The sequence below is a fragment of the Telmatherina bonti genome (assembly GCF_933228915.1).
Source record: "Telmatherina bonti genome assembly, chromosome: 7".
Classification (NCBI taxonomy): Eukaryota; Metazoa; Chordata; class Actinopteri; order Atheriniformes; family Telmatherinidae; genus Telmatherina; species Telmatherina bonti.
Window position 1 is genome coordinate 34554186 of NC_136625.1, and position 23202 is coordinate 34577387.

The 23202-nt window shown below is 38.9% G+C and overlaps 2 protein-coding genes across 2 annotated transcripts in view; both read right to left on the reverse strand.

Moving 5' to 3' along the window:
• Nucleotides 1-3788, reverse strand: part of cdc73 (cell division cycle 73, Paf1/RNA polymerase II complex component, homolog) — a 35069-nt gene extending 31281 nt beyond the window's left edge. Inside the window, exons 1-5 of the mRNA XM_079244293.1 lie at nucleotides 3648-3788; nucleotides 3019-3124; nucleotides 2804-2873; nucleotides 1805-1867; nucleotides 1590-1642 (exon numbers count right to left, since the gene is read on the reverse strand). Of these exons, the coding sequence (XP_079100419.1) occupies nucleotides 1590-1642; nucleotides 1805-1867; nucleotides 2804-2873; nucleotides 3019-3124; nucleotides 3648-3778 (423 nt within the window). The 5' untranslated portion in view covers nucleotides 3779-3788. The remainder of the gene's footprint in view (nucleotides 1-1589; nucleotides 1643-1804; nucleotides 1868-2803; nucleotides 2874-3018; nucleotides 3125-3647) is intronic.
• A 3959-nt stretch (nucleotides 3789-7747) lies between these two features.
• Nucleotides 7748-22028, reverse strand: ro60 (Ro60, Y RNA binding protein; the record flags this gene model as incomplete). The annotated part of the gene is made up of 9 exons (XM_079243293.1): nucleotides 21985-22028; nucleotides 19165-19756; nucleotides 18675-18895; nucleotides 13432-13578; nucleotides 13211-13348; nucleotides 13021-13137; nucleotides 11782-11898; nucleotides 10142-10288; nucleotides 7748-7900 (listed from the first exon to the last, which is right to left on the reverse strand). The coding sequence occupies exons 2-9, from the start codon at nucleotides 19736-19738 to the stop codon at nucleotides 7748-7750; spliced, it is 1614 nt and encodes a 537-aa protein (XP_079099419.1). The 5' UTR covers nucleotides 19739-19756; nucleotides 21985-22028.
• Nucleotides 22029-23202: the final 1174 nt, after the last annotated feature.

Below are 23202 nucleotides of genomic sequence, written 5' to 3' on the forward strand. Positions count from 1 at the left end.
AGAGGAAAACAGACTTTGATCCGCAGTGGAAGGAGAAGAAGTTGCTTATTAGATGCATTGTAAAGCTGATGTGGACGACTGACTCGCTGTATGGATGTAAAAAACTTTTTCCAACTGTTAAATCAATAAAATAATGTTGATTCGACAATGAAACCGATTCTGGTAGATGTGATTTTAATAAGCTGGTGAAAGGCTTGCTGATCAGCAGTGTTGGTGGTAATACGTTACAGTAATTATAATACTTTTTAGGGTAATGAAGTAAAGTAATGCACTGCACTTAAAATATCAGTAACAAAATGACGTTGCTATACTGTAGTAATGCTCGTTCCTGCATTACCCACGCTGTAGTTGCCCCATGTCTGCCGTTTAAGTGCCACGTTCATGCGCTGCCTCTGTGTGTGTGTGTGTGTGTGTCTGGACATGTTGCCATAGAGATGGATGTGATTGAGGTAACGACTCATGTCTTCACTTCTAGATTTTATAAAATAAAACAAGACGGTTTATAACTCACTGGAGTTTTTTTTCTACTGAAGTTCTTTCTTTTGACTTCACAGATCAGTGGAAAGAAACTGCTCTGTCGTATCAGCTGATCATTCTGATTGATCAGCTGCTGTGTGAAATCATTTCGCTACTGTGGATCTCTCAGAACGCCCATGGCAACAAGATATTTCATCATAAATATAAGTACTGCATTCAGTAAAAACAGACGACTTAGACCTGAGCTGGAAGCACGTCAGCTGCGTCGGGAAGTCAGCAGTGAGAAACTGGCTGTGTAGCGGTGAATGTTTTGCTACAGGCTTTAGCAGTAAACACCACACGGCTCTGGTAGTTCCAGCAGAGTCCTGCGTCCCTCCAACCTTACCAAGGCAAAGTAGGAGGGACGTTACCCTGAAGCTGGCTACTCCTCTCAGCCTTCTGCGCTGGTTTGAGGCAGAAATTTAAAACCTGGTGTGTCGAGTTTTCAGACGACAAATATTTAGATGTAGATCTCGTTGTCGACCCCTGGTTTACACGGTAAGTTAAGAAACGGTAAACTAACACAATAATTACTGATGTTAATTTTCAAACGCAGTAACAAGTAAAGTTGGCGTTACAATTGACCAAAGTAACGAGTGAAAGTAACTAATTACTTTTTTGGACTGGACTAATGACCCTGCTGATCATTAAATCACAAAACGTGTTTTTGACTGAAGGAAAAGATTTTTTATTCCACATAGCAGCATAATGTTGGTTACAAGTCTGTTATCTACGTAAGTGGTTGGAATACTGTGTGTAAATTTACAACAACATACAGGCATATTTTCCGGGACTGTCCTTTGCAATACTGGAAAACATGTCGGCATATTCAGCCTGTACGATGAACTGCCAAATCTCATCCATTTGGATGGATTGATATGCATGTTTCATTGTTTCATAATCACGCTGCAGCCATATAAAATGTAATCAGTTTGAATCATTATGTACCTAACCATGCCCACTGCTTCACGCCAAGGCCTTTTGCCCCCCTTTTTATAAACATTTAAAAAAACATTCCCTTGATGATAAAATATTTTTGACTGTTCATACCCGTAACGTTCTGATCAACTTACCTCGATCCTTGGTTTTTTGGCTTCAGAAGACACCTCATCAGCTGCTCTTTTCACTATAAATAGATTAAATTCATTTTTAAGAATATGAACAAACTAAATTGGAAGTAGTTTTAGATACATTTTTCTTCCAACTTCCACATCTGATCCTGCAGAAAATAAAAAAAGACAGCCGAGTTGTGTTTGCAACTCATAAAAAAACAGACTAGTGAACTTACCTTGTGTCGGCCGTTGAAGACCTATTTCTATAGGCGCACTTCTGTCAATGCTCGTTGATGTTGCTGCAAATGAACCACAAAGTTAATAATTCAACTAGTAAAAGCATAAACAGTTATTAGAACAGGCTTCTGAGCAATCACACCTGTCTGCAATAATGTTCATTTCCAGTAACACTACATCATCATAAAACAGCACAACGGAGAAATGAGACAGGCTCAGGTCAGAATAACATTTAGGGCTAGTCTAAAATAAAGTCTACTGAGTTACATATGTACCCTTACTAGGGTGGCCAGATGTCACGCTTTGTGCGGGATAGTCTCACATTTCTATTACTTTTCACACGTCCCACAAAACGGGACACTGTCCCGCATTGCTATGACCAGTCTTCACTTTTGTGAAGGAAAAAAACAAAACAAAACTGGATTTTACTAATTGTGTGGCAAAAGATTTGACAGCTGTCACATCACACTGCCTGTTAATTTGAGTTACACTCATGTCAATCAAACTAGGAGGTGGGACTTAATGCACATCTAGGATGCACCGGTGCACCCACTGAAGAAAATAAATAAATAAATACACCGATTGATCATGGAGGACAGGGAGACGATCGCAGCGAAGAAGAAAGAGTGTTGGTACAACAAAGACTGGGAAAGCATATATATTTCTCGGTTAAACCTGTTTGAGGACACTGTGAGAGGGTTTGTCAAAGTAATTTTTCCATGTCACACTATATGTCAAAGGGAACAAAGAATATGACGTGAAAAGGCACAAAAATTGGAGTCACAAAAAACATGCTACTCAGAGGGAAGCTTTATAGTCACAGATCTGTTATGTTTGGTTAGAAACTTTATGACCAAAGAGCAGAATAGAAAGTTGTTGTTTTTTTGTTTTGTTTTTTTTAAACTTTGTCATTGCAGAGTGGAATCTTACATTGTCCCACATTTGGTGAGAGAAGATCTAGTCACCCTAAGTATCACACAGGAGGAGAAAGTACTTACAACTTTCGCCATTGAGGTATGACAGTAAACCCTTTCGGTCAGGCCGCCTGACGACAGGGATGTTCTCAGTCTGTAAACATAAAGTCATGTCACTGAAACACACTTTAAAGATGTGAGTGTTAAAAAAAAAAAAAAAAAAAAAAAAAAAACTTGAAAGATGTTGCTTTATTTTACAAATACAAACCAAAATCTTCGGGATTTATGGATGTACTTACTGCAGCTCTTCGCACATAGGAAGGATGCGACAGATGCACATTGTTGAGCAAGAACAAAATAGAGTCTAAAGTATAATACTCCTTTGGCTGACCTTCTTTTCCAGTACTGAGGATTGAAACAAAAGAAAAAAAAAATTAATGGACGAAAAGTCAGTCCAAAAAGAAGAAATGTTGACATTTTAACATGGGGCAATTAAGTTACCAGGTTAGGCGTGAATGGATTTTTATTTACTTTCTGCGTCAAAGGGAACAAGGTTTGCCCCTTGAGCTTCAAACAAAGCAATTTATAGCCATAATTATTGGAAACCGAATCACTTTAAGGGCAATTTCATGAATCTCTTGGACACAACGCGGCTAGCTGATGCTAACTATTTAGCATCACTTCAGTAATGCAAGTTTGCTCAAGTAAATCTTCTTAATATGCAATTAACTGCAAAAATACATATTGTCACCACTACATGGTAGAGAATATGCCTGATTAGACAATATATACAAGTATAATAGCAAAATAAAGTAAAAATTATTTAAGTTTTAACCAAAGCAACGAGGACAGGAGTTGTGTTAGCATCTTAGCATTTACAGCTTTACGGGCCTTGGAATAAAACGTGCATATCTAAGCATTGACATACCCGTAGATTATGTAGTTGGTCTTGACATTTTTCGGCCAGGAGAACTCTCCAAATATAACTTCATCTCCTTTAGCGACGATTTCTTTTTTCTGGATGTTATACTGGCGAAGAACACTCAACACATCCGCCATCTTCACTTGCCTTGATGTGGTGCGTTTCCAAGGGCCCCAGTTATCAACATCATGTGGCCTCGCAAGATGCCTGATCCGAATTAAACTTTTTTTTTTTTTTTTTCTTTTAACCTCGCCAGGGTTCAGAAAGTCAGTTCTATACCAGTCATTTACCTAAAATACATTCATGTCAGAAAAGTCTAATAAAAATTTGTGAAAGAGAAAACACGTTGCAAGATGTTTATTAGGGAATGGATTACATCGCCACTACAGTCAAAATACTCCAGAAAATGGATATGACAGATAATTTGACGGAAAAAAAAAATTAACTTGGTGGTAAAACATTCTCACAATAAGGAGGTCTCTCGTGTGAGGTCTACAAAATAATGCATTGACTGTCATTTTTGTACAGTTACTTAAACTTTAGCTCAAAAAAATAAAAACAGTGGACATTTCCTTGACATTGAAAATTGCAGCAAGTCCATGTATAGAAACATCCTTCACAGTTACATGGTCTGTGGTTTATTTTCATCGTAAACTACACCAAAATGAATGAGAATTAAAAAGTTCAGTGAATGCTTTCAGCCGTTACTATTGACTAAATGAGCACCACTGTAGCAATTAGCTTGAATTCCCCTTTAAATTAATTGACCGCTAATGCTAATGAAAAATAGCTGTAAATAGTTATTTACCACCATTTTTCCCATGTATGGAATATAAAGCAGTAACTTTAAATCAACATAATGTTTTTTAAAAAGTACATTCAATTTGTTTTTATTCTTTTAAAGGTCAAATAGTTATTGCGTAACAAAACATTCCTAATTTAATAGCCTTGCTTCCACCAACTGACGCAGGTCTGGGTAAATTTTTTGCGTTGATGGACGGAGTCTCAGTGACGTCACCCATAGGTTTCTTAAGAGCTGAATTGAAGCTCACTGGGCGGTTCCCACCATCGCCATCTTGGCAGTATCACATGTGTTGTCACTCTCAGAAACACAAAAATGGGCAAAGAGGTAGAGCTGAGATGGGGGCTATGAGCGTGGGGGTTGATGATTGACGTTGATCAAACGCTGACCTCCCTGTAGCTAAGCTATCTGGCTAACAGAGGTAGCTGGAATAAAGCTACATCACAGTGTTAGCTGGCTAAAAACTGCAGGTGTGCTACACGCTCCCTTATAGCAGCAAAATATTCAGTACCTGTCAATCAAGAAGACACACCCCAAATTATGGCAAATTTCAAGATGGAATTGGTTATAAACTATAGACTGTATATAAAGAGATGGATGGAGCCTCCGTGACGTCACCCGTAGGTTTCTGAAGAGCTGAATTGAAGCTTGATGGGCGGTTGCTACCATTGCCATCTTGGCAGGGGCATGCGTGTCGTCTTGCCCAGAAAATACAAATATGGGCAAAGAGGTAGAGCTGAGAGGGGGGCTGTGAGTGTCATGGTGGATGATTGACATCGAGCGAACTCTGAGCCACTTGTATCTAAGAGCTTACCAAGCTAACCCAGAGCTAACAGGAGCTAACCGGCTAACGGAGGTAAGCGGGCTAAAGCTAAGTCACGTTGTTAACTGACTAAAATCCGCGGTTGTTCTACGTTCTTCTTAGTTGAAGCGGCAGATCAGGTACCTGTCAATCAAAAGGACACACCCCTAAATGTGCCGAACTTCGAGATTAAATTACTTTTAAACGGGCGAGTTAGAAAAAAAAAAAAAACACTCCCCCCACAGTTGTCATGAAGGTAAACCTGACCTATTAAAGCTAAAATGGATTTCTGTACCAGGCTGTAAACATGTTTATTTCCGCTGTGATGTTGGTCTTTTTAACATGGGAGTCTATGGGGATTTGCTGTTTTGGAGCCCCTAGTGGATGAAGGGGGAACTGCAGTTTTATGCACTTCCACATAGGTTTCTCTTTTAACCCCTGCAGGTTGCTGCTTGTTATAAACAGATGAGTTAAAAAAAAAAGAAAAAAAACTTCCTCCACAGTTGATGTTTTTTTTTGTACCAGTCTGTAAACATGTTTATTTCTGTTGTGAAGTTGGTCTTTTTTTTTTTCTTTTTTTTTTTTTACAGGGGAGTCTATGGGGATTTGCTCTGTTTTGGAGCCCCTAGTGGATGAGGGGGAAACTACACTTTTTGGCTATTTTGCATAGGTTTCACTTTTAGCGAGAGGAAACCTGTTAAAGCAGAGGTAGCTGCTTAGTTTCCACATGCGAAAGGAGGGAAAGGTCCTGGGAATGGATCCTTCCTTTGGTGCACCAATCTAACCAATCTGAATTGACAAAAAAGTCTATTTCCGTGTGATCAGGAACATGATAAATAAAGCAGAACTAGCTTTTTGCTTTGACTTTCTTTGCACCCTGAAACCTCCTCTTGAACAAGGCCTGTCTTGTTCTTGTAATGAACAGCCACACACAAAGCAGAAAGACCACAAACTGTTGTACGACCGCCATTCTCCTCTGCAGTTTCAGATTTGTGTTTTGGCCATACTTTAAGGAAGGCATGGCACTGCTATGGTGTCATGTTTTTACATAGCTGAGGCACCTATCGTGATCTGGTTTATACTTTGCTTCTCAGGGAAATCCCACCCTGATTCGATCTGTACTCGCTGGTGGAAACAAGGCTAAAGGTACAGCAATGTAACTGCATAATCGGCCCAGACATGGTAAACAGTTAATTAACTGATTTGTCCTTTTTGGAATAATTATACAGTAGTGTGGCAATTGTGATGCATAGAATTCAGACTAAAATATGCAAAGATGTAAAACTTTCTAAGCTTAAACATAAGGAAGGACCCCCACAAGTACTTACAAAAAAAACAAACAAACAATTTAAAAAAAAGAAAACAACCATGACCTAAATATTTTCCTTCATCAATGGATCAACAGATTGAAGAGCACTAAGAGTCATTAGGAATAGAACACATTACTTAATATAACAATTAAATGGGGATAAACAAATTGTTACAAAAAAGTAAAGATACTAAGCTAAAAGGCAAGGTCTGAGTAAAAGGAATATTAAATGTTAGTATTTAGAAAGAATTACAGGTTTAAACAGAATAGCATGACAGCAACAAGCTGTTCCGTTGACTTTTGGTGTTTTTAAAAAAAAAAATTATATATTATATATATATATATATATATATATATATATATAATATATTTCATATATATATATATATATAATATATTATATATATATATATATATATAATATATTATATATATATATATATATATATATATATATATATATATATAATATATTATATATATATAATATATATATATATATATATATATATATAATATATTTCATATATATATATATAATATATTATATATATATATATATATATATATATATAATATATTATATATATATAATATATATATATATATATATATATATATAATATATTATATATATATATATATATATATATACAATTTATAATAATGCTACATAAAATGATAGGAGGTTTTAAGGTTAAAACTTTATCTAAAAGGTAACATTAATCCTTCTAACTCTTAACCATAGTTACATATGTGAAACTACAGGAAACAGTCTTTAAATCAGCCTAATGTTGCACTAAGCCTCCAACGTCCGGACTTAGACAATCTGCTATCATCGTGCTGTGGAAGACCAGCATTAGTGTCTTACTAATAAACCAACAACCCCCCCCAGTCCATCATATAAACTCTGACAACACAATATGCAACAACATACCCTGTCTTAGCACTTACTTTTCCAATCCGACACAAAATATTAGCACGTAACATTTCCAGAGTGGTCCAGCCCGCTGGACACTTTGTCAGTTGACTTATAAGCAGTGTGATACAAAAGGAAAACGTGGAATTGTAAATATCAGCATCTTTTGGATTAGTGCTCCTTCAGGGACACCGTTTTTGTGAGCCATGTTGGTCCACTATGTGCCACCGCTGCCTTCGTGTTTTTTTGTACTTGTTACTGTCTCAGTACTTTATCAGATCAGGTCTTGAGCCAGGTTACGAATGACGCTCAGAGCTCCGAGGTCGAAGCCACAGATGCTCAGTAAACCTCTGTCCTCTGTGTCTGCGATGGCGTGTCCGATGGATGTCAGCCCACACATCACCAGCTTGGAATTGGCACCTGATGTCTGTTGAGAATAAAGACAAAGAGTTGGAGGACAAAGCCAGTTGTTTTTCCTTTGGATAGTAATACAACATGCTTTATAAATGGAGCAGAATCCTCTTCCTCAGTGAAAAACTCACTTGGGTCTTTTTAGACCTTGTAAATCATAAACGTACTGATCGCAAATAAAGAAGCTTGTTCCAGGCGATGCTTTCGTACTCATGGTGGTGAAATTTGGGCTTTTATTGTGTTTGTCGTAAAATTAGTTTGTTGCTGGCTGAACTGGGACTTCTCGGCTTGAACCGCCTTGCTCAACGTGTTACATCAGTGCTTCATGTTGTTCGCTTTTCTAAATGCGTGTCGGTCATTTTGCGCTGAAAAATGACCCAGAATCCTTCATTTAGCAGGTGATCAGAACTCCAAGTAAATCTGGTTCTAAACTGGATAAATTAAAGTGTTGGTGGTCCATTTTCTGAATGTTCAGCACAATGTCTACCCCATCCGCAGTCAAACATTTTCTACATGCATCTTTACGGCTTATCAAGGACCAAGCAGGTACAACCATTGTCGTTGCCTTCTCCAATGACTAAGTTATGTTTTCACTGGCGTTGGTTTGTCTGTCTGTTAGCAACATAACTCAAAAAGTAATGGGCAGAGTTTGATGACATTTACAGGAAATGTCGGAAATGGAATGAGGAACATGGGATTAGTCTTTGGGGTGATCCAGAAAACCGTCTGAATCCAGGTGTTTGTTAAGAATATGGGGAAATAAGGATCATTTTGACATTATGGCTGCCAACTCAACAAATAATGCCCACTATCTATGGTGAAAAACAAAGCAAGATGACATCATGGCAGGTGTTAAATACACTAACAGCTAACCCAGATTGACACCATTAGAGAAAATGTGAAGATTTTTTTACCACAACATTTTACTGGGTTAGTAAGTGGGTGGAATGTTGGGCCTTTTGGGGTAAGGTTGGGAAATTAATCGAAAATTAATTGATAGCAACATACAGAATTGATGTAATTTTACTCATATCAATTATTTCAATTGTTATAAAATTCTTCTTAAATATATTATGAATATTAATTGACCATTTATCTATTTAAACCCTGCGTTCTCTTTCACTTATCAATATCTGCTCTTCTATTCTGAGAATAGTGGCAAAAAAACATAACGGTTAGCTATGAGGGCTAAAACTAAAATGATACAGAAGAAACTGCTAATTAATCGTAATCGAGGTAACCTGTTCAGGTAATAGTGATACTGATTTGACGCCATATCGGATTTTTGGGTTTTTCTCAGGTGAGTGACCCTGTGGCTTGGTGGACATCAGTGCTCTGAGTGCTTCTAGTTATCAATGTGGTCTCCCTCTGGTTGCCTAGCAACGCTGATTATATCTCACCATGGCTAATCAAAGCATTTGGCATTGTCATAACCTTAGCATAAATATGTATTTGGCAGTGTTGGTCTGTCTGTCTGTTGGCAACATAACTCAGAAAATTAGGTATGAATTCCGATGAAATTATCGGAAAACGGAAAAAGGAAAAGTGATTGGATTTCTGGGGGGATCCAGATCACCATCTGGATCAAGGAATTGTTTTAAAGGACTTGTTGCCGTGGGGAAGTTTTGCTGTTCCAACTGCTGACTCAAATATAGTTCAGAAAATGACTAAATTAATTGCAATTGAAAATTTTAGTTTCCTGTGACTGTTTTATATTTTCATACAGAGAAAATCCAAGAAATGAACAAATTAGTTGAGTTGGTATGAATATCTCAGAGAAGTAAATTCTCTGAGAAAATGTCCCAATTTTCCTGTCCAATGTTCGCACATCAGCTTGAATTTATTTGTTTTTTGTTGATAAAATAATGTTTACCAAAGCTCCATTAAACTTTTATGGCTTCAAGATGCCTCAGTTTAGAAGTAAAAAAAAAAAAAAATCTGCTAAAAGAAATTGTGTTTTTGACAGCTTACAACCTTTTCTAGTGTAATCCTTTTTTTTTTTTTTTTTTTTTTACATCAAGATTGCTTTTTTCCCCTTTTTTAAAATAAATCTATTTTTCTTTTTACATTTATTTATTTCATGGTATCAATGCTAGAAAAGTTGCTGTACTGCAGCCAGATACTGCTGATATTACATTGTTCTAATGCATCAATAATTAGCTAAAACATAACTAAATCTATATCATACAATCTATAATTAAATTCAGTCCATCTAAATATATATATTTATATTAAAAAAAGGAAAAGGAAAACTTACTTCTCTGTGCTTCCTTAGAGACTCCACTGGACTGGCAGCTAACGTCCACAGTGGGTTGTTGGTCAGAATGATGAACACATCCACACATTTCCCGTTTTCTGTCGCCCACGTGATGGGAAGGGTGCAGTCTGTGCTCCCACTTGGGATCTGGAACATAAGGATTACTTTCAGATGCGTCTATTCAGGCCAACATGGACAGAGAAGTCCGTCTGGAAACAATCCACCTTTAACACAGGTGTGTATCGCTCCATGGCATGGAAGAGTTGAAATATAGCAAAGATAAGGAAATATTACAAAGATGCTTATTGAGAAGTACAGATGTGTTCCTGGGTGAATGAATGATGTTACGAAACACCGGATTTTTTTTACTATGATAATCAATTCAATTCAGCTTAACTTTATTTGTACAGCGCCACTTCACAACAGTCTCATTTGCGGGAACTTTTCAGACTCATTCATTCCAGCCAGTTCATTGGAAGTGGCCGAGTTAAGAAAAACCAACTGGTCGCATCCAGTCTTGACTTGGATCGCTCATCACAAAGCGACGGTGGAAAGAAACTTCTGTATTTATTTTGGGCTGAACAGCCAGAAGGTTGCTGGTTCAGCTGGGAGGAGGTTTGAACAGTGGCCTTTCTGTGTGGAGTTTCCTACCTGTGTATGTGTGGGGTCTCTACGGGTACTCCGGCTTCCTCCCACACACATCACTTGATGCAAGAATAAAAATGTCTGCAAAATCACTAGAATAGAAGGTTTATGTATGTGCAGGTATATGCAAATGTGTGTGTGTCAGTCCATGTGTATGGAATTTACATGAGTGTGTGTGTGTGTATATACAGTTGTGCTCACATGTATTCATCCCCTTTCATTAAAGAAAAGGCTGAATTTACAACAGTCAGTCAAATAACTGGAGGCTTAAAAAAGGAACAATAAATCAATAAATAAAAATTTGCAAAAATATCACAAACAAATGTGTTCTGGACAAATGAGAGACTTTTCTGTTGAACAGTGGGACAAAATACCTGTCAACAGGTGCAGAAGTCTGACTGAGAGGAACAGAAAACACCTGACTGGAGCGGAAACATTAAAGGATTCTTCAACTATATATTAGTTTTTGACTGATGTAATATGTAATAAATTATCTTATTTGTTTGTTTTTTAAAAAAATATTTCTATTGAACCAGAATTTGAAAATAATGTAATTATTTTCATAAAATTTTTATTTATTATTACTTTAGTCAATTTCAGCTTATTTTACAGGCAGCTGTTTTTTTCCTTCTTTAATGAAAAGTTATGAATAAATATGAGCACAACTGGAATATGTGGTTAAGCTGGAATGTATGACAGTAAATCAGTTTTGTTTCTGTTATTTATTATTCAATTATTTGAATGAAACACTGATAATGTCCCAGAAATGGAAAAATTAAAAAGGAGCGGTGTGTGTGTGTGTACGTGTGTGTCATATATACATGAGGCTTCTGCCTCCACTGTTTGATGTGTCGTATGTTTTGCATACTTGGTGTTGACAAAAACATCTTTCTGATGCTTAAACTACCTTTATTTAATTTAACGTGGTAACTGCGTAGCATGAGACGGCAACCTGGAAACATTTTCCTCTTGTCTGAAGCTGCGACACGCCTTACCTTAACCAGTTCAGTGGTAGCTTCAGCGAGAGTCATGTGGGCAGAAAGAGAGCATGGAACCACAGCTCCCTCAGAGAAGGCCAGAACATGTGTGTTTGTCTCTGTCCGGGCAAAAATCTGTGCAAAACACACACGTAAAAATATTCATTTGTTCTCTTCCTTACACACACAACACCACGCATTTATCCAAATCTTCTTTACATATGTGAGACTTATTGCTGTGAGGTCGCCTCTGGCAGCTAATAACGTCTACAGAGCTGTGGACCAAGATAGAGAAGAAGGAATTTCCCAGGAATCAGAATTCTTCATGCAGGTTTTCCTCTACCGACGGGACGGCCTGAGCCCTGCTTACAGATACACACTGTGGACTCCTCCAGCCAGCCATCACACCTGCATTACAAAGCACTTTCCATAGAAAAGTCACTGTGATGCAAAGTTCTTTACACATCATAACTGCTAAATAAATAAACAATTAGATAATTGAATAAAATCCATGAGATTTAAAACCAAAGGCAACAAACTGTGAACTTTCCAGATAGTCTTGTGTTCATAAAGGTTATACGGGAGGAAAAGCACATCCGGATCAGGTGAGATGGGAGGTTTGTGTGCAAAACGCTGCAAAAAGATGGTCAAGCATAAACCAAGAAAAGAAGCTTTTTGGTGAAACTGTGACGCAAGAAAGACAAGTCATAAAAATCCGACTAAACTTAGAATCACTTTTCATATTTACACGTGGGTTAAAATATCAAATAAAAATAAATTAAGTTTAAATAAAAACAGTTTAAAAACTGACATCTTATTACTTTTATTATTAAAAGTATAAATAATAAAAGTAGTTTAATTTATGTAATTATCATTATTCTTATTATCACCACCATCCTATTTTATTTATTATTATCAATATCGGTTTAATTAGCTTATTATTTAAATTATTATCATGATTATATTTTATTAAATACAGATTGGTTTAATTATACAAATTATTTTAACTCATATTATTCTCATTACGATATGATAAAATATGACTATAGCTTACAATAATTATTTCTAATAATTGTTTAAAAAACAAATTAATAAATAACAACAATAATAATTATTATTTATTATTATTATTATATTATTATAACAATAATAAATTATTGTTGTTATTATTATTACTATTACAATTATAATAATATTATTATTATTGTTATAAATGATCCAAAACTAACTGGGCCCATGCAGGCGGTCTGATCGTACCAGGGTGATGGCCGCAGCAGCGACGGCCGTGCTGATGGCTGACCCCGGGACCACGCTGCTCAGAGACGTGCTCACGTCCACAGCCACTAGGAAGCGTTTACCCACCGGCTCCACATTCTGCAGAAACAACCATCTGTTATCCATCTTCACCGAGGAGCTGGGAGAAACGACTCCAAACAGAATCACTTACCACGAAACTTCTGTAAAACGCAGAGTCCATGGCTTTAAGGATGCAGCCGTCTGGTTCCCACTTGGTTTTACCCTGATAGCCTTGGCCTCGTTTGTAGTTCTCTGAAGCCAAGAGGATGCTGAGAGGATGGATCTTTGCCTGGGGGTTTACAAAAGGACACTTAATTGCTTGAACAGTGAGACTCACATGGAATTAAAAGCAGCAGTACGTTCAGATCGTACCTTCTTCAGAGCAGACTCGCTCTGCAGTCGGTCGCAGAGGATTTGTGTTTCTGAGTTTCCTGGTTCAAGGATTTTGTTTGATGTCATTTTTCCCAGGATCTTCAGCACCGAATGCAGAGCCATTTCCTTCAGCAAAGCTCTCCATACCTGCACGTAAACAACAGCGTCCTTCATCAAAACACTCCATGTTACACAACCACGGTCCTGTGTTCATTCATCACTATCCCATGATATACTTCCAGATTATAAATATTCTGTGGGTCTGAAACGCTTCAGTACAACTGCTGGGTTTTACAGTTTTATTGAAGTTTTTAAGTTTCTATAAACAAACAAGCCTTTATTTGTCCTCAAGTGGAAACATCACATGAACTGGTCTAATAAAGATGCCACGTTTGAACCAATAAAGATGTAAAACATCTTGATTTTAGTTTTGTTTCATTTGAGCGGGTGAGGATTAAATGTGCGACCGGAGAATGATGAGACATGACAGCAGCAAATTCACATCCGTCTTTTTGATCCCAATTTGTAGTCCGTTTCCCAGCAAACGGACTACAAATTGTCTTCCAACACTCGCGGGTCTCGGTCCGTTTCAAGAGAACCAAATACAGGAAGCTGACTGAAAAAAAGTCCCTTCCTGCATTTGACGCAGCGTTTACTCCATTAAGCCTGTTCCATCCTCCACGAGAAGCCAGAACTTGTTTCTTGTTCCAAGAAGAAAATGACGTCATTTTGTTCTCGTGGACACGTTGAAAGACAGTTCGACTCATCGGGCTGGCAGAACTTTTTCCTTGAGGGGCTCCGAGAAGTATCGTGTGATTGGTCGGATATTAAATCAATTCAAATCCAAGATACTTTATTCATCCCCGGGGGGAAATTCACAGTTCAAGCCAGCTCATCCAAGGTCAGACATACAGACATGTAACATTCATGACAAAAGAGCAAAACAGAACCGAGCTTAAAGTGGAGCTGTGTTCATATTCTGTAATAATATTGCTTTTTTTGTCTCTATAATTCTGTGCAAATGTCATTTCTTTATTTATTTTTATTTTTTTTTTACAAGGAAAGGTTTTCATCTGGAAATACTGCTACATGTAGAGACAAAAATGGTTGATTTAGGACTTTTTGCATGGTCTGGATGGCGGATGAAGATTCGATGCATTCTATGGGTTTTCCTTAACTTGGCTATTTATTATGAATTGATGTATCAAGTGCCCTAGATGCCCTAAAGATGACATAGGTGTGACGTAGCACAATACAAGTAAAGGTGAACTAAATTCTTAAAGTGGAACTATTATGTGCATTTCAGGCTAATTTATTTTTATTTCTGAGACCAGAAGGACTGGGATTGATCGAGTTATCGTCACAAATCGCTTTATTTACTTCAGACCGACCCTCTCCGTAGGCTGTCAGATCAGCCTGCGGGCAAAACGAGTGGATTGAGACTCTTCCGCATTAAGCTCCGCCTCCCGCCACTGCACTACATTGGGAGCGCGCACCGCACCTGCTTTCGCCGTCATTGTAACATCTCATAAACAGAAGGATTAGGCTAATATGAACTCAATAAAAAAACAAAATACAATGTCAACACATAGCATACAGCCCTACATGTTGGAACCTGAATCAGAGCCTGAAAACGAAGTGGAAAACAGCAACCCACAGCAACGAATGCAGCAGGATGTCTCTCTTTGGTAAACTCACCAGCCATCGTTGGAAATAACTTTATCCCACGTTTTCCACCCGCCTGATGTATTTGTACATGCCCTTGTTAACCAGTAGAAGGTAACCAATCACCGAACCTTATCCCCCGGGACGTCACAAGGATTTCCAAGTAGAAAAAAACTCTCTAAAATGACGCATTTTTCGTCGCCATGGAAACCGAACGGAGAGCGTGCTGGAACTCAAACTCAAACTCAAACATGCGTTTAGGTGATAAAAAACAGTGCCGTTCACATGTCTGATGAGGATTCAACACTGTAACACTGTAGAAAGCTCAGAAAACTCCAAATACCGTCATAAGAACCCTTTAATATACCAGCGCTGCCTTACAATAGATAAGAACAGAGATACATTAGGATCATAGGGGGTCGAGGGCAAAAAAGGCCATGAAACTCCGGGCCGCACCAGGAAGATGCGGTCCGAAAATATAGAGAAAAAAAAATATTTGAGGTGGGCGTGGTTAACACGGAGAAAGCAGGAAGCGGAGTTGCTGCTTCACGTTTTTACTGTTGCAGGTAAAACGGATCGTTTTAATAAAACAGCAGATCGAGGTGGTGAGAAAGTACCACTTTTACTTGTGGCGTTAAAACACTCGGACCCTGCCGCGTGCACGACCCGCCCCGCCGCGTGCACGACCCGCCCCGCCGCGTGCACGACCCGCCCCGCCGCGTGCACGACCCGCCCCGCCGCGTGCACGACCCGCCCCGCCGCGTGAACAGCGGAAACCTCCACCAAGCACGATGTTAAAGAATCCTTTTAAACAATTCCTGGATCCAAACGGTGATCCGGATCACCACCAGAATTTAATCAGTTCTTTATTTTTACATTTCCAACAACTCTTGATATTTTTATAAAAATCCGTCCGTAACCTTTTAAGTTATCTTGAGCACAAAGACGGCGGGAGAAACACAACCTGGTGGAGGAAACAACCGGGTTCATGGCACATAAAGCAGACATCGCCCCCCTGCTGCAGACCTGCTTCTCCTGGAGGACGGATGGACCTGATGAACAACAAGTTTTTTCTTGTTCTTGCAGCCTCATGGAGGATGGAACAAGCTTCACACCCAGCAGTCACACCCTGGACTGGCCGCCTGTCCATCACACAGACAGACAGACAGACAAGCATTCAGGCTCACATTCATTCCTTGGAAAAACCTGAAGTAACCAGTTCACCTAACATGCATGTGTTTGGATGGTGGGAGAAAGTGGGGGTACCCGGGGAGAACCCACACATCCACTGTTCAGAGCTCCCCGCCGCCGAGGAGAACCTTCAGTCAGGTTGGTTTAAATCAGACAGATGAAATGTGTGTCCATATGAACGGGTGAAGGAAGGATTCACCAACAAACAGAACAACCCTGCTCTCAGTGTGAGCCCACTTCCTACGCAGGACTACTCCAGTACGTAACACCTGTGTGCCGCATGCAAAGCAGAACTTTATACAGAAAACACTTTTTCATACAAATAGAGTTTTATATAAAACCAACTTTGACACATTAGAAACACAAGTTTCCCACATTGCAAAGTAAATAAAACGTATAAAACATATACCTGATCATAATCTCTCTCATGTGCAGACGGAGCATCGACAGGCTCTGGCAGGAAGCGCTACCGCGACGGAACGACGCCTCATCACAAACTTTGGGAAGAACTGAAAGGCTGGCAGCAGAGGACCTCAGCGTAACATTTGTGTCATTCTGACACAAAACGCTGCATTGAGGGGCATCGTGAAACCAGTAAATGTCAGTTTTGAGCTTTGATTATCAACATATTTTCATGTAGACGTCCATGTTTTACGTTAGCAGCGCTACAGCGAGTGTTGAAAAGCGTTCCATGGAAGAAAAGAAACAGATTCTACTTCCTGTTATTATTTCTGCCGCGCTTTTATGGACTTGTTAAAAGTTCTGCAACAACCAGGCAAAGTTTAACCTGGATATGAAATCAAAAATATGTTTAAAAAACTAATGAACTTGTGTTTAGTTTGTAACTTTTGTCAGCAGATAGATGGCTGGAAGTGGCTTGCAGGTGTAAATAAATCCTGATCAGGACAAATCCAGCTTTACGACACGGTTTATTAGAGACAACAGGGAGGGAAATCAGATCTCCTTTACAGACCCGCTTTGTGTAGATTCTGATCACATATCAATATTTTCTGCCAAATCTACATAAACATTCAATGTTGTAGAAGTTGCAGTAAAATACTTATAATGTCTTTATGAGAGACACTGGTGGAGAAAATGAATCCAGTTTACCCATTAGATCTAATGGAAAGCGCATCAACACCAGTGGAAATCAAAGATAATCTCTGCAGCCGCTAAATAATCTCAATAGAAACAGATTTTAACAATTGAGCGGGAACAACGGCTTGTTTTAATACTTAACATTAAAGAGGAAGTGTGTAACGGTAAGCAGGGTGTGTGTGTGAAGTAGGGTGGGAAATTGAATCACAAAAAATCTGGACTTTTTGCTTTTCAATTTTAAAATTGATCATTTTGTTTAAAAGGTGGAGTGTGTAAGATTTTCAATATTTTCAAAATAAATGAACTAAAAAAATAACTACAGTCATAATTAGATAGTTTTTTAAACATGTAGGTTCCAGTCTGTCCATATTTGATGTGTTATTAAATTACAAGTTTAATTAATAACAAAGACCCTTCTTGAATGTTTTCTGACCAGTAAAAAAAAAAAAAAAAAAAGTGCTTTTTGTCATTTGTCATTAAATAAACTTGTAATTTAATAACACATCAAATATGGACAGACTGGAACCTACATGTTTAAAACACTATCTAATTATGATTGTAGTTATTTTATTAGTTCATTTATTTTGAAAATATTGAAAATCTTACATACTCCACCTTTAAAAAAAAAAATCTATTTTTTTCAAATAAATAAAAATAATCCAGTATAACGTTCTGCCATTTTTTGGGTCTTTTTATTGTCTGTTTGGGCTTTATAGCAGCAGAATGATGGTCTGGCTACTGGGTTGTTTTTCCTGATTGAAATGAAGAAAAATGACAAGAAACTGTATTTGCTGAACAACATTTTACTCTGGAAACCTTGGCTGTGCACGTATTCTGAAATATATGAAAATAAATCAGAAAACGTGACATGCTGGAGGAGCAAAGGGAGCTCATTGGCCACACGTCCTGCGTGTTCAGGCGTACGCAACGCCGTGTCTGAACGAGAAAACTCACTTTCAACTATTTATGTTTACGAGTTCTGATGGAAATATTCCACAAACTGATTCTGCATTAAAACAATCTGTTTGACTTAAATCTGCATAATATGTATTATATGTAAACACGGGACCACCAAAGCCCCCTCCCCGGACTGGTGAGGTGGATCAGGGAGCTCAGACAGACACCTGATCCCTGAACTATATCAGAAGCCGACACAGATACGGGATCAGACCCTGCTGAACCAGCTTACTGTCCCAACATGCAACTGATTCCACCAGCTAAACCTCCCAGCTCCATGTCACTACGTCTTACTGGTGTGTAATAATACAGACAAAGAACACCCCATGTACCTGTCTGGACTGGAGATGGTCCGTCAGCAGCTGCTCCCTCTCCAGCTTGTGTTCCTCTATTAAATGAACGACCTCCGTTTCATCACAACTGTGCCTGACCTTCTCCACCATCTCCAGGTATGAAAGCACCCGGACAACCTCCTCCGACTTCTCCTTGTCTGCGTAGGCCACCTGGGCCTCTTTCCATCCTTTAGTTATGTATTTGCTGATCAAGGCGATGGCTGCAAAGAGAGAAAAGCTCATTGTTTACCTTCCCAGCTGGAAGGTTTCTCCCAGCAACAGGTAAAACCTGAAGCAGCAGGACACCACTTTCATTTTCTCTTCTTTCCCCACATTACAGTCATTTATTTCACTTCAAGTAACGAGGAGATCCAAGCTGAAGCAACGCACAAGGCTGCTGATTCATAGATACTTCACTGCAAAGCCAACATCCTGCAGAGGACGTGACTTCTGACAGACAAGAACAGCTTTGGCTGAAGCGCCAACTCACCGTCTCTGGCTGGTTTGGTGTGGGACAGTCTGAGCAGGTCCTGATGCGACCAGCCCTCTCTCTGTTTACATTTGGTCACAGCCGCAGCGAGACTCATGGCATCTTGCTCGTTGTACCAGTCAGACACCGCCTTCCTCAGGGCACGCCCCCATATCCCGCATTTCATTCCCTCTTTCAGTTCCTTTTTATACTGGATGAAGGAAAACAGATGGGCAGGGTCCCGGCAAACTTCCTTCAGGGCTTTGAACGCCGCCTGCCTGGTCTTCAGCTCCGAGTGTTGGGAGCACAAAGCCAAAGCGAACCAGCAAGAGCCCAGTCTGACAGCTCGCCCTTCCTGAGCGAATCTTCTGATCTCATCCACCACCTCCGGACCTCGGCCATCCTGAAGCAAAGAGAGCAGAGCTCCGGCGTGCTCCAAGCCGACACGGCCCTCCTCCCTGGCGGTGTACACGTCTCCCTCTGAGCCGAAGCACAGGAAGCGGCGCAGTCTGGCCGTGTCGCTGACCTCCCAGGGACACACACCACCTGTTGAGTTCAGGGCGTGGTTGTTCGTAGTGCTTCCTGATGGCTCCATTGTCACACAACAGAAGGCCTAAGAAGCAGCGGTGAGAGGAAAGTGTACAGTCTCATCATTCACCACACAAACAGGCTCATCATAAAGAAAATAAAACCCCTAAAAGACACAACTTTAACAAAACAGTGGCAAGGTTAAACCTCCACTCCTGGTGAAAATTATGCACACACGGGATTACTCAGTAGCAGAGGCGCCATGAGGCGAAAAGTTTGGAAGATTCGAAGGGCCCCATGACTTGAAAGTGGCCCAAAAAGATGTATAAACTATAGAAGAAAATCTTTAAACCTTCATTATAAATAATAAATACTTTTTTTTTCAAAGGTTGTAATAAAATATAGCAATGATATAAACTGATAAACCATTTATATTAAAATAACCTAGTTAGATGAATGCACTGTGATTTAACCCTTTTGTAGGGAAATCCATCAAATACCTTCAAATTAGAAATTTTAACCTAAAATTGTCCTTCTGGAATGAACCAAGACCTCCATTCTGTTGTTACATTAACAAAATAAAAAATAGTTTCATGCTGAATATGAAAAAAAACAAAGCGATCAAAAATAGTCCCTTGCCCCATAAAGGGTTAAACGCAGCTGTAGATCTTTATTATTCCCATGAAAAGCTGTTTTTCTATCAGCTTCAAGCAAAAACAAAAATCTAAAATTTGCAATCCAGTGGTGGGCGCCCCTGCTCAGCAGGCTGGAGGAGATACAGTTGTGTTCATATGTATTCATCCCCTTTCATTAAAGAAAAGGCTGAATTTACAACAATCACTCAAATAACTGGAGACTTAAAAAAGGAATAATAAATAAGAATTTGCAAAAATATCATTTAGTAATATAAGACACTGTTTTTCATTTAATTGAGTTGAAGAAAGAAAAAAAAACAAACAAACAAACAAATTGGTCCTGGACAAATTAGAACACTTTCTGTTGAACAGTGGGACAAAATACCTGTCAACAGGTGCAGAAGTCTGACTGAGAGGAACAGAAAACACCTGACTGGAGCGGAAACATGAAAGGATTGTTCAACAAAAGATTAGTTTATGAGTGATGGAATATGTAATAAATGATCTTATTTGTTTGCTTTTTGAAAAAATATTTCTATTGAACCAGAATTAGTTGATTCTGTGATATGATGAGTCTGTTGTGGAGAGTGCAGTCAGCTTTGCAGCATCAGAACCAGAGACTTGAAGAGAATCAACAAACTGATCCAGAAAGCTGCTTCTGTGCTCGGAGTAACTCTGGAGCCGCTGGAGCTGATTGTCCAAAGAAGAATGCTGCACAAGCTGATGAAGATGATGGAGGATTCTTCATACCCTCCCCACAACACAGTGATGAAACAACAAAGTGTGTTCAGTGAGAGGCTTCTTCAGGTCCGATGTAAAACTGAAAGATACAGATCATTCCTCCGGAACAAGACCTCCTCTAGTTAATTATTATTTACTACAATACTGAATTTCCCTTTGGGGATTGATAAAGTGTTTTTCATTTTCATTCATTAGAAAATAATGTAATGATTAACATAAAATTTGTTTTATTTATTATTACTTTAGTCAATTTCAGCTTTTTTTTTTTCTTTTTACAGGCAGCTGTTTTTTCCCCCCCATCATTAATGAAAGGTATGAATAAATATGACACAAGTTCCCATGAAGATCAACCAGAACCTGCATGACTTAGTTAACACCACCACCAGCTCGTTGCCTCAGCGCTGACAGGAATAGCTTAAAGCCGATTAGAGGACATGATAATACACATAAGGCAGAAACTCCTCTGTTAGGTGGAGACCTTCACCACACTTAAAGTCAGCTGTTGCCAGATCTCCATCTGCTAACTGGGCTAAGCTAACACTCCCAGTTCAGCCTCGGTAACTTAAACTAGTTAATCCAGCAGGGCGCTCTCTGGTGTTTAGTTAGTTATGGTTAAAAGATTTTAACGGGGTTATATTTCAGTTGAATGGGTAGTTATGTCAGGCAAAAATACTGAATGTAGTGTAGGTGCTTTTGCGCTGGAAGTTGACAGATCATCATGCTATCAGCTCTCCCATCTGAGGCGTTTTCCAGCCGGGCTCCGGACAGCGGGGTTGGTCGGGGGGGATGAGTTCGGGATGTGCAGCTGTTCACCTACTAAAACCCCCCAAACTCTACGGAAACAGTCTGTGATTTAAAGCGAAACATAACCCCAGCAAATACCGTGAGGGCAGAACAAAAAGCCTGAAGAAAGTACGTGATATGGACCCGAACTTACCGCGTTATTTCTGCACAGGGATGAAGTTGTGATGATGCAAGGCCTCCTCTCGGACAGTCTGTGTGATTTAACCTCATAGACATCGTATACATAGACGCTGCATCGTATCACGCTGCCTATACAAGCTGACGTCTTATCGCGCCGCCATCTTGGATGGGTCTTCCATGTGCCTCCAATGCACGTATTTGTAAGGTGTAGGTCCAACCACAACAATAACTCCACGAATTATTCCCTGATTTTTTTGGTTTGTTACAAAGGGCAGAAATATTGTTATGATACAGATCTTGTTAAGGATTAAAAACAACATACTTTTATGCTAAAATATTTTTATGTGCTATTTAACTAAGACATAAGGTAGCTACAATATAAATGAATGTATAAATGAATGTGATTCTAACGTGTTTGATTATTTATTGATGCATTTGGATTTATCTATTTTTATCTGGTCAAACAAGTTATTATTCAATCTTGTGAAATGTAATTCCACACAATCTGCTTTCAATATTTCGCCTGTTATTGCAACCGTATGCTGAACAAAATACTGGAATAGTTGCTGGTTTTCTCTTGACTATAGCGGACTCTTTCTTCTATCTACATTGATTAATTTATCAATGTAGAGACACCGTTTTACAAAGTCTGAAAATAAAGTATTGTGTCAAAACTTTGCAATTCAAGTTACCCAGAAAAACACTCGGAGAGTGTTCCTAGATCAAAATGGTGATTTGGATCAGCACCAAAATGAAACCAGTTCTTCTTTTTCACATTCCCAACAGGTCCTGAAAATTTCATGAAAATCCATCTATAACTTTTTAAGTTATCTTAAACACAAACAAACAGATAAAGCCGGTAAAAACATTACTTCCGTGGCAGAGGTAATTATGCTACCATGTAAAACTCTCTTTGTGAAGCTTCAATGTCATATTTTTCCATAAACACCTCATAGGAATAGAATTTATAATTTGCATTTAGTAAATCATTCACTGTGTTAACATTATTTATCACCCAATTATGTAGAAAAGTCTTTTGTTTGTATGTTCTATATACGCATTGTTCCACAAAAAAAGAGTTTTGTGGGGAAACTACGTTGAAGCTGCAGCAAGACTCGATAACGGTGACCCATCCAATATGGCGGCCACGCTGGTTCAATCTCCAGCGCTCAACGAGGCGTGTATATATTATGTCTATGCTTAACCAGGGGCGGTGCCGCGGTGGATGCCG